At 42.7% G+C, this 12,327-nt stretch overlaps 1 protein-coding gene across 1 annotated transcript in view; it reads right to left on the reverse strand.

The window, feature by feature from the left end:
• LOC140724772 (centrosomal protein of 128 kDa) overlaps positions 1 to 12,327 on the reverse strand; it is a 612,511-nt gene that overhangs the window by 368,668 nt on the left and 231,516 nt on the right. The window contains exons 13-14 of the mRNA XM_073039351.1: positions 9,023 to 10,024; positions 2,638 to 2,802 (exon numbers count right to left, since the gene is read on the reverse strand). Of these exons, the coding sequence (XP_072895452.1) occupies positions 2,638 to 2,802; positions 9,023 to 10,024 (1,167 nt within the window). The remainder of the gene's footprint in view (positions 1 to 2,637; positions 2,803 to 9,022; positions 10,025 to 12,327) is intronic.

A 12,327-nucleotide genomic window follows, 5' to 3' on the forward strand; every position in this document is an offset into this window, starting at 1 on the left:
GGGCCAATGGAAATCAGGCTCTTTTCAGGCCTAAGTTCAATTGCCCATCATAATCAGAATCAGGTCATGAAATATATGTCATGAAATTTGTTGTTTTGCAACAACAGTACAGTGCAATACATAGAAAATTACTGTAAATTATAGTAAGAAATATATACAAAATAAACAAGTAGTGCAAAAAGAGAGCAAATAGAGAGGTAGTGTTCATAAGTTTACAGTCAAAGATTCAGGATTCAAAGCACATTTATTATCAAAGTATCTAGGCAGGATACAACAGTATCCACCCAAAAGTAGCAACAACAAAAAAGTGACCAGAACTAGAACTAGAAACCAGAACACGTCATAAACTGTTCAGAAAACCGATGTAAGAGGGTAAGAAGCTGTTCCTAAATCATCTTCAGGTTTTTGCATCTTCTCTCCGATGTTAGCAATGAGCAGCGGCATATCCTGGAAAGTGAAGGTCTTTAAAGATGGATGCCACCCTCTTGAGGCGTCGCTTATTGAATTGTCAAACAACAACTCTAGCTGTGGCTTGATCATAGTGGAATTTCAGTGGGGCAGGGAAGCAGAGTGATCTGAACACTCAGTGCCAACTTTATTTGGTATACCTGATCATTAATGCAAATATCTAATCGGCCAACCATACGGCGGCAACTCAATACATAAAAGCATGCAGACATGGTCAAGAGGTTCAGTTGTTGTTCAGACCAAACATCAGAATGAGGTAGAAATGCCATTTAAGTGACTTTGACTGTGGAATGATTGTTGGGTGGTTTGAGTATCTCAGAAACTGCTGATATGTTGAGATGTTCACGCACAACAGACTCTAAGATTTACAGAGAATGGTGTGGAAAAACAAAAAATCATCGAGTTAATGGCAGTTCTATGAGCAAAAATGCCTTGTCAGAGAAGAATGGCTGAACTGGTTCAAATTGACAGGAAGGTTACAGTAACTCACATTACAACAGTGGTGTGAAGAAGAGCATCTTTGAATGCACAACATGTCGAATCTTGAAGTGTATGGGCTACAGCAGCAGAACAACAATAAACACTCAGTGCCACTTTATTAAGTTGAGGAGGGACCTAAAAATGTGGCCATTGAGTGTATACTCATAAGATAAAAGGTGCAGTTTGGTGGGACCAAGATTCTGTTGTTTGTATATATAGCAAACTGGATATCACTATAAGGTCATGCATGAGTGCAACTTTCCCAACCATCAAAGACATCTTCAAAAAGGTGCATTCTCAAGAAGGTAGCATCCATCACTAAGGATCTTCACCACTCAGGACATGTCCTCTTTCCATTACTACCATCAGGGAGGAGGTACAAGAGCCTGAAGACACACATTCAACATTTTAGGAACCACTATTTCCTCTCTGCTATCAGATTTATGAATGGTCCATGGGCCCAATTGTTTGATTTATTTTATTTTATTTAGCAATGCAACACTGAGTACGCCCTTCCAGCCATGCCACCCCACCCCAAAATCCATCAACCATGATTAACCCTAACCTAATCACAGGACAATTTACAATGATAATTTAGCCTACATGGTACGTCTTTGGACTGAGGGAGGAAATCGGAGCACCTGGAGAAAACCCAGGGGTTTCCAGGGATTCCCACCCTGAAGAAGTTTAAATCTTCCCTTCAACAGGAGTTCAGTGAAACCCTCTCTCACTGTATTCCCTGCTGTTCTCCAACTCTTTGACCACATGCTTACCACCCATCACCTTGTGTTTCTCCCTGCCCTCCCCCTATCTTTTAAGTCTACTCCTCAGCTTTCTTTCCTACAGTCCTCCCAAAGGACTTCAGCCTGATACGTCAACTGTACCCTGTTGGACAGTTATGTTACTAGGTTGCTCACTAAAGGTGACCAGCAAGGAATTAAACAATGGGAAATATTAAAGATTAGCTTTATTTGTCACATCTACATCAAAAGATACTCTGAAATATACTGCTTGCAGCAATGGCCAACACAGTCCAAGGATGTGCTGAGAGAAGTCCACAAGTGCCGCCATGTTTTCGACACTAACATAGGATGCCCACAACTTACTAACCCTTACTAATCAATACACCTTTGGAATGTGGGAGGAAAGCAGAGCACCCGGAGGAAACCCACACAGTCACAGAGGGAACATACAAACTCCTTAAAGAAAATAGCAGGAACTGAACCTTAATTACTTGCACTGTAAAGAACTACGTTAACCACTACACTACAGTGCTGCCCACCTACTAGGTACCAGGTAGGAACCAAGTAAGAAAGAATATTAACATACAAGGGCAAAGGGCAAGGAAATCAGATGAAAATACTTTTATCGAACAAGCTTGCATGGACATGCTCATCTATGTAGGCTTTTTCTGTGCTGTGACTTCCGGTAAATAATTGCTACACTAAATCTTGCTGGAAGGTCAAGACACAGAGTGCATGATACTGAGAAGCACGACGACGATGAGAAGATGTGTGCTGACTGATAACATGCATCACCAGCACTATACTGATTACATTGATTTGTGACAAAAAGTTATGGGGCTGGTTCACAAATGTGAACAACAGTTTTTTTTCTTTATCGAACTGCTATTTCTATGGCTACATCAGTCACATTTCAGGCAGATTCTCTCCCTCAAGAAATTCTTACCTTTGCTTCCAGTTCTTGCTTCAGTGCGAGGTATTTCCTCCTCAGTTTGGTGTTTTCTGCCTCGCCCTGAATGAGCTCTTCTGCGAGTTTATTGCACTCTGTTTTCATCTTTTCCACTTGGCGCCGCTGCGCTTTTGCAAAGTTCCTCTCTTCTGCTTGTTCAACCTAAGAAGCAGAAAAAGGCAAGTTGGGTGATTAACAGTTCCAAAGGCATACACTTCAACTTAACTCCACATAATCACACAATTCTGCAAGCCTTGATAAATTGAAATAACACACTTACAAAATATGCTTTTCTTTATGTGAATATGTAAAAAAGTAAATTAAGGGAAAAAGACACCAACAAATATATTTCAAATGCAACGTGGCTGCTGAGATTCTCAAATTACAACTGTGATTCTGTTTTCAATAAATATTGAATAACTAGTTTTGGATAAGACACAAACAAGAGAAAATCTGTGGAAAAGAGTATAATCAATGTTTTGGGCCAAGACCCTTCAACAGGACTGTGAAGGGTCTCGGCCTGAAACGTCAACTGCACTCTTTTCTATAGATGCTGCCTGGCCTGCTGAGTTGCTCCAGTAATTTTGTGTGTGTAGTTTTGGATTAGTATTCAATTTTTAATTTATGCAGAAGAAAGTCCAATTTATACTAATGAGAAAGGAAAATGGAACCCATCAATCATTGTCTCTGTCATATTACAGAAAGTGTCAACCAATGAATCTCACAATGGAGCATGTAGTTTTATTATTAAAATTATAATATGGGAAATAGGTTACACCGTTGTATTAAATAAACTTTATTTTGCTGTTTGAGGCAACATGAGATATCATTTCAACTTGAGATCTGGTTTATCAGTGGAAAGTGATTGGCCTATTTCCACTTCCTCAACGTCCAGGAGAAAATAAGAGGGCGTCTAATACGTGTGTAGTTACAATATGATGCGGGTTGAAACATTTTTCATTAGAAGTCAGACTGTCTTCAAGCTCTAAACTAAGTTGGAAGTCTATACAATAAGAGGGACTCTTGACCTCACATTTCAAGATTCAAGATTATTTATCATCATTCTTCAGCACACAAGTATAAAGGAGAATGAAGTGATTGTCACTCTGATACAATGCATCATAAGCTCAATAAGCATAAAGAACACAGTAAAGAAATACAATAAATATAAAAACATAAGGTTAACTTATATAGCTAGACTGATTACATGTACATAAAGTAACACTAGGCACAGGAATATCTGTACTTCAGGTGACTGACAGGAAATGAAAAGTGATGGGGTGAGTTAATGGGTGGAGGTGCCTCATCGTGGCCCGTGTGCCTTACTGTCTAACAACACTGCACTTCTTCTGTAACTTTAACACTATATTCTACATTCTATTATTGTTTTTCCCTTGTACTACCACGATGTACTGATATGATGATATGATGAAATGATGGGCAAGCAAGACTAAGATTTTCACTATACCTTGGTACATGTGACAATAATAAACCAATTATCAGTTTTAAGTGGGTTTCTTTGGTTTCATCCTAAAGAATGGAAAAATAATTTTGCAAGAAACTTGCTGATACAGGACTTAAAACATCAACTGTCCCTTGTCTCCACAGATGCTGCCTGAGCCACTGAATTGCTCCAGCATTTTCCTTTTTATGCTCCAGATTATAGCATCTTCATTCTCTTGTGTCTCAGTATCACTAAAACCTTTATTGTTTCTCCCATAACGAGTTCCAGCTGTCATACACACAAACTGGTTGGCATTTATTAAAGATTAGCTTTAATTGTCACATTTAATCGAAACATACAGTGAAATGCGTTGTTTGTTTCAAATCAAATCAATGAAGATTGTGCTGTGCAGTTCGTAAGTTTCACCGTGCTTCTGGCGCCAACATAGCATATCCACAACTCACGATATAAACCCATACAGTCTTTGGAATGTAGGAGGAAACTGCAGCACCCAGAGGAAACCCACATGATCATGGGGAGAGCATATATACTCCTTTATTTTGCTTTATTTCCAGCATTTTTTGTTATATTACAATGGTCAACACAAGTTTTAAGTCTCTGTTTAGTAATCAGTTATTAATTGGGGCGGCACAGTGGCATAATGATTAGCACAACACTTTGCAGTTCCAGCAAACCGGGTTCAATTCCCGCTGCTGTCAGTAAGGAGTTTGTATGTTCTCCCCATGACCATGTGGGTTTCCTCTGGGTGCTTCAGTTTCCTCCCACAGTCCAAAGACTTACCCATTGGTAGGTTAATTGGTTATTGTAAATTGTCCCATGATTAGGCTAGTGTTAAACTGGGAATTGCTGGATGGCATGGCTCAAAGGACCAGAAGAGACTGTTCCACCCTATACCTCAATAAAATAACTAATTGAAAGCTTGGCAGTTTCTTGTTGAATTAAGGACAAAGTGGAGATACAAGAGACAGCAGATGCTCAAATATGGAGCAACAAACATTTTGCTAAAGGAACTCCACACATGTTTCTCCACACAGAGAAATGGACAGTCAGTATTTCAGGTCAAGACCCTTCATCTGGGCTGAAAGATAGAAGGGTGATAACCAGAATAAAGCGATGAGGGGGTGGGGTGAAGCAAGAGTTGCCAGATGATGGATGAATCCAGCAGAGAGAAAGAGTGATAGGCAGATGGGGGGAGGAGAGAGTGAGAATAACAGAAGTGTGATAGCTGGAAGTGATAAGGGGCTGGAAACTTATCACAAAGGAAAGCAGAGCATGGATAGGCAGCATCTATAGGGAGAAGCGCTGTCGACGTTTTGGGCCGAGACCCTTCGTCAGGACTAACCGAAAGGAAAGATAGTAAGAGATTTGAAAGTAGTTGGGGGGAGGGGGAAATGTGAAATGATAGGAGAAGACCGGAGGGGGTGGGATGAAGCTAAGAGCTGGAAAGGTGATTGGTGAAAGTGATACAGAGCTGGAGAAGGGAAAGGATCATGGGACGGGAGGCCTCAGGAGAAAGAAAGGAGGGGGGGAACACCAGAGGGAGATGGAGAACAGGCAAACAACTAAATATGTCAGGGATGGGGTAAGAAGGGGAGGAGGGGCATTAACGGAAGTTAGAGGTCAATGTTCATGCCATCAGGTTGGAAGCTACCCAGCTGGTATATAAGGTGTTGTTCCTCCAACCTGAGTTTGGATTCATTTTGACAGTAGAGGAGGCCATGGATAGACATATCAGAATGGGAATGGGACGTGGAATTAAAATGTGTGGCCACTGGGAGATCCTGCTTTCTCTGGCGGACCGAGCATAGGTGTTCAGCGAAACGGTCTCCCAGTCTGCGTCGGGTCTCACCAATATATAAAAGGCCACACCTGGAGCACCAGACGCAGTATACCACACCAGCTGACTCACAGGTGAAGTGTTGCCTCACCTGGAAGGACTGTCTGGGGCCCTTTCTTTCTCCTGAGGCCTCCCGTCCCATGATCCTTTCCCTTCTCCAGCTCTGTATCACTTTCGCCAATCACCTTTCCAGCTTTTAGCTTCATCCCACCCCCTCTGGTCTTCTCCTATCATTTCGCATTTCCCCCTCCCCCCACTACTTTCAAATTTCTTACTATCTTTCCTTTCGGTTAGTCCTAACGAAGGGTCTCGGCCCGAAACGTTGACAGCGCTTCTCCCTATAGATGCTGCCTGGCCTGCTGTGTTCCACCAGCATTTTGTGTGTGTTGTTGTTTGAATTTCCAGCATCTGCAGATTTCCTCGTGCAGAGCATGGATGCAAGGGAGGGAGATGGTGAAGGCAGAAGGTAGTAATTGGGGAGGGGAACCAGTGGGAAGAGGAGGAGGAGGGGAGCTGAAAAGTTCAGACTGAGAGAGAAGAAAGGACTGGCAGGGTGCAATTTACTGCAAGTTGAAGAATCTAATGTTCAAGCTATTGGATTATAGACTACTGAGGCAAAATCCTCTAGTTGACATATAACCTCATCCTGACAGTAGAGGAAGCCAAGGACAGACATGCAGTGTGGGAATGGGGAGGGGAATTAAAATGGCTGGCATCTGGGAGATCCAGATAGCCACAACGGACAGAACAGGCACAGGGCGAAGCACCCAGCCTTACTGATATAGAAGAAGCTACATCGCTATTGCAGCTCAGGGTTTGGGCATTTGGAGTTCAATTTCAGTGCAATCTGTAGGAGTTTGTACGTCTTCTCCATGAATGCATGGGCTTCATTCTGGTGCTCTGGTTTCCTCCCACAATCCAAAGGCATAACAGCTAGTAGGTTAGTCGGTCATTGTAAATTGTCCTGTGATTAAATAGGTGGCTTGTTGGGTGGTATGGCTCAATGGGTCAGAAGGGTTTTTTCTGTGCTGTATCTTTAAATAAATTTTAAAAATAAAACCAGGAGCATCAAATGCAATAAATAAGGCTCGGGGAGATGCATGTGAAGGTAGCCTCACTTGGAAGGATTGTTTAATGCCCTGGATGGTGGTGAGGGAGGAGACATAGGGGCAGATGTTACACCTCTTGTGGTTACAGGGGAGAGTTACTTGGGTGGAAGTAGGTCGGGTGGGGAGGGATGAGCAGACCAGGACGTCACATAGGCAGAGATCCCTGCGGAAAGAGGTAAGGAGGGGAAGGTGCAGTGGGAGGTGGGATCACGTTGTAGTTGGGAGAGGTTGTGGGAAAAGATAGGCTGGATGCACAGGCAAGACATATCAGGTACATTGGCAATTCCTTTTCCCTCTATAGATGCTGCTCAACCTGCAAAGTTCCTCCAGCAATCCGTTTGTGCTAGGTACAAGGTCTTCACTTCGATAAAACCAGTCTGAGGGGCTGAATGCTCTAATCCTGCTGCTGTGGTTTAGCAGCCAAAAACTGTTCTGAGGCATCTTGCGGACACAGCAAAAATGATTTCTTTGATTTTTTTCCCCAAAATTCGATCAAACGAAGGACTTAACTGATTATTCTGAAACAGTGCCACAAAAAAAAACAAAAACAAATTCTCTTGAAAATCAAACAACTGCAGATTTTGTAAATCGGAAATTGCCACAAAATGCTGGCAATTTTCAGCAAGTCAGGCAGCTTCTGTGAAGGAAGTAAAAGAGTTAACATTTCAAGTCAATGACCCCACACAACTGAAAAGTAACAAAACAAGCATGGTTTTACATTCAGAGAAGGGGAGGGGGGATGGAGAGACCAAAAGGGATTTCTGTGATTAGAGTGAGAACCAATATTGAGTGACTAAATGCTTTTCAGGACATTTTTATAGGATTAATAATGGAAATTAGAGAGAGTATTAAAGAAAAACAAACATGCTAGAACTATACAAAATTATGAGGGATATAGATAGGGTGAATGTAGATCAGATTCACTTTCAGATTCAGATTAATTTATTTCTCACATGTACATCGAAACATATAGCGAAAAACATGATTTGCATTAACAACTAAAACAGCCTAAGGGTGTGCTGGGGGGATCCCACAAGTGTCACCAAATATTCCAGTGCTAACACAGCATGCCCACAGGATTAAATATTTAAGGGGACCTGAGGGAGAACGTCTTCACTCAGAGGGTGGTGTGAGTGTGTTACAAGCTGCCAGCTTAAGGGGTAGATGCAGGTTCAATTACAACATTTAAGAGAAGTTTGGATAGGTACATAGATGGGAGGAGTTGGAGGGATATAGTCCAAGCACAGGGGGGACTAAGCAGAAGATCAGGTCAGTATGGACTCTTATTTCTGTGCAATTGTATGCTATGACTATAATTGTGACAGGCAGGAGACAGCAGCTGCTGGAATCAGAAACAAGAGGGCTTAAAATAATGCTGGAAAGGCAGGCAACAATTGTAGACAGAGAAAAATTGAGGAATGGGTCACCATCTATCTTTCAGTCTAGATGTTTCAGTCTTGACCTGAAACATCAACCATTCATTCCTCTCCTTAGATGCTGTATGACCTGTTGAGTTGCACCAGCATCTTGTGTGTGTGTCTATTGTTGTTCGAACTGGGAGGAAAGAGGGCAAGAGAAAATATGCAGGAAATAAGAGACGCAGCTGAGAGCCCTGCCAACTTTAGTGAAGAAGAAAGGAAAACATCTCGAAAGTACTAACGTGGAAATTCTCATCACCTGAACAGATGTGATGGAGATGGAGAAAACGTGAGCATGGAATGGTTTATTAGTAGAAGCAGAGTTGGAGGAGGAGTAGTCTATGAACTAAAGAGCTCTAAGTCTTGTATCATTTGAATCACCTTGTTCTCAACCCTAACACAACAGTCTCTTTGTTCTCTCCATCCATCCTTCCCACTGTTATAAGTATTCATACTGCAATATGGATACTTTAACCCGAAATTCTACTTAAGAACCACAAACCTGAAATATTAACGCTGTTCCTTTTCTTCTGTCACCATTAATTGCCCTTACCTTTAATGCACTGATGGTATTTTCTAGTTTATCTCGTTCTTCTTGAATTTGCTTAAGTACTTCCTGCATTTTCTTCTCATGCTTAATTCTTAGACTCTGCATCTCTGATTTGACATCCGCAAGTTCCTTTTTGTGAGCATCCTTCTCCAACTTCAGCTGGTTGCTGAGGGAATCAATCTCTTCTTGGGCCAGGGTGTGCTTCACTTGGGATTCCGAGAGTCTCTTCTTAATCTCCTTCTTGGAGCTCTCTTCTTGAGCCAGCTTAGCGCTGAGCTCAGATCGAATGGTATTCAGCTCAGTGACTGTTTGCTGCATTTCTGAGAGCTTCTCCTGGCCTCTCTCGTGCTGATCCCTCAGCATCATCAGTTCCTCCACAAGCTGCTGCTTCTCCTCTTTGACCTTAGTGTGCAGCATGCACTCCTCATGCACGTCGGCACCCAGCTTGCGCACACACTCGCTAGCATCCCGCAGCTCACCATCCAGGTGCAGCAGCCTCGACTTCAGCTCATTGAGCTCCACGTCTTTCCTTCGGATGTCCTCTTCCTGCTGCACTCGTTTCATGATGATATCATTGAGCTCCCTGCGGAGGCTCTCCAACTGATGCAAGGAGGCATCGTGTTGCCCCTGCAGCGCGTCTTTCTCTTTACTCACATGGTTATGCTGTTCCATCCACTGATCGACAGCCTCCTTCTGCCTCTCCACGTCACGCTCCAATTTCTTGCATTTCACTTTCCACTGTCTGATGGACTCCTGAGCCTTTACCTTCAATTCATCCCTCTTCTTTTCACTCTCCTGTCGAAGGAGCTCAACCTCTTTCCACTGAGTCCTGAATCTTTCAGCTTCTTCATTAGACTCTTTTAATTGGCGGGATAAGTCTGCAATTTCCAAATCTGTAGACTTACGATCTTGCATGCAGTCTTCATAACATTTCTGGATTTCCTGAAGTTGGTTCAACATCCTCAGCTGCTGTTTTTCTCTCTTCGCCAGGTCTGAGCTGAGAACCTTTGGACACAACAAAAAAATGTCATCAGTATATTGCTTCCAGCTGGCAGCAACTCATAGCAACTACTCATTCAGGCATCTGAATGTCCTTGATGAAATATTTTAAGGAGCAGCTAGAAGGACAGATGCACCAACACCAGCATGTTGGAGGAAGCCAACAAAAACAGCATATCCAAATACAATAGGTCATATACTTGCGATGCCCAACTCAGTCTTCCCAAACAGATCCTTTACGCTCAGTTGAAGGAAGATCAGTGAGCCTCTAGTGGGCAGAGGAAATGCTTCAAAGATGACATCAAAATCAGCCTGAAGAAATTCAATATTATATCTAAAAATGAAGAAGCCATTGCACTCAATGGATACACCTGGAAGAAATCCGTTCAAGGGGGAAATGCACTATATGAGAACAACCTCCAGCGTGCTGCAGACAACAAGCAGCAGCTACGACTGCCACCACTCACTTGTGCCCAGACTGCACCAGAATATGTGGATCCTGGATTGCCCTCTACAGCCACCCGAGGATCCACTGATAGACAAACTCTTAGGAGAACATCATACTTGACTCAAGTGATCATATTTTAGCCTCTGGTGGGCAAAGGAAACACTTCAGAGTTAACTTCAAAGTCAGCCTGAAGAAGCTCAACATGATATTTAAAACCTGTGAAGACATTGCACTCAGTAGACACACTTGGAGGAAATCTGGTCCTCCAGCCAGAGGAACCCATTTTAGCAAGTAACTACCTGGGCTCTACAACGAGTTGATAAAACTGCTCAACTCATCACCAGCACCAGCCTACCCCTATCAAGGACATTAAAAACAGAAAGGTGCCAGAAAGAGCCAGTATTATCCTTTTGTTCTCCTTTAAGCTTGTGTGCTGATGAACGACAAACAATCTTGAATCTGGAATGCCAAAGTGGAATTCTGCTTAAATAGAAAATATGAAATATGAAATCTTTAACTCTGCATATTGCAGTTACTAGGTGAAAAGCAATAAAGCAACTTTAATGAAAACAATCATTCCTTTATGAGCAGTGCCTTCGCTTTTTGACAATGGTCCAGTTTGATCTTCGGCATAACATTTGAACCACAGCATGAGATTTGCTCCATTGACAAAATGATCACCAACAAGGAGCCAAGCATTCCCGCTTGAGGACTGGGATACAACAGTGCTGTGGTTAAATTACAGGACCAACAGCCAGAGTTCTGGACCAGAGATCATCAATTCAAACCTATGGATTCAAATCCCACCATTAATGCAGTATTTACAACCACCATAGGATCGTAAGACATAGGAGCAGAATTAGGCCATTTGGACCATCGAGTCTGCTCCACCATTCAATCATGGCCGATCCCTTTTTCCCCTCCCCAGCCCCACCCCACAGCCTTCTCTCCGTAACCTTTGATGCCATGTCCAATCAAGAACCTATCAAGCTCTGCCTTACATACACCCAACAACCTGGCCTCCATAGCTGTCCGTGGTAATAAATTCCACATATTCACCACTCTCTGGCTGAAGAAATTTCTCTGCATCTCTGTTTTAAATGGACGTTCCTCTATCCTGAGGCTGTGCCCTCTTGTCCTAGCTCCCCCACCATGGGAAACATCCTTTCCACATCTACTCTGTCTAGGATTAAAACATTCAAAAGGTTTCAATGAGATCCCCCCCTCATCGTTCTAAATCCAGCAAGTGCAAATTCAGAGCTATCAGGCGTTCCTCATACACTAACCCTTGCATTTCAGGGATCATCCTTGTGAACCTTCTCTGAACCCTCTCCAATGCCAGCATATCTTTTCTGAGATGAGGACCCCAAAACTGTTCATAATACTAAAGGTAAGGCCTAACCAGTGCCTCAGCATCACATCCTGCTCTTTCATTCCTAGAATCATCCTTGTGAGCCTCCTCTGAACCATCTCTAATGCCAGCACATCTTTTCTTAGATAAGGAGCCCACATAAGGTCTCACCAGTGCCTTATAAAGCTATGGCAACACATCCCTGCTCTTGTATTCTAGACCTATTGAAATGAAAGCTAACATGGCATTTGCCTTCCTCACCACCACCTCCACCTGCAAGTTAACCTTCAGGGTGTTCTACACAAGGACGCCCAAGTCCATTTGTATCTCAGAATTTTGGATTTTCTCCCTGTTTCAAAAATAGTCTGCACATTAATTTCTACTACCAAAGTGCATGACCATGCATTTTCCAACATTGTATTTCATTTGCCACTTTCTTGTCCATTCTCCTAATCTGTCTAAGTCTTTCTGCATCCTACCTGTTTCCTCAACACTACCTGCCCCTCTATC

This window comes from Hemitrygon akajei, chromosome 3, assembly GCF_048418815.1.
Source record: "Hemitrygon akajei chromosome 3, sHemAka1.3, whole genome shotgun sequence".
Classification (NCBI taxonomy): Eukaryota; Metazoa; Chordata; class Chondrichthyes; order Myliobatiformes; family Dasyatidae; genus Hemitrygon; species Hemitrygon akajei.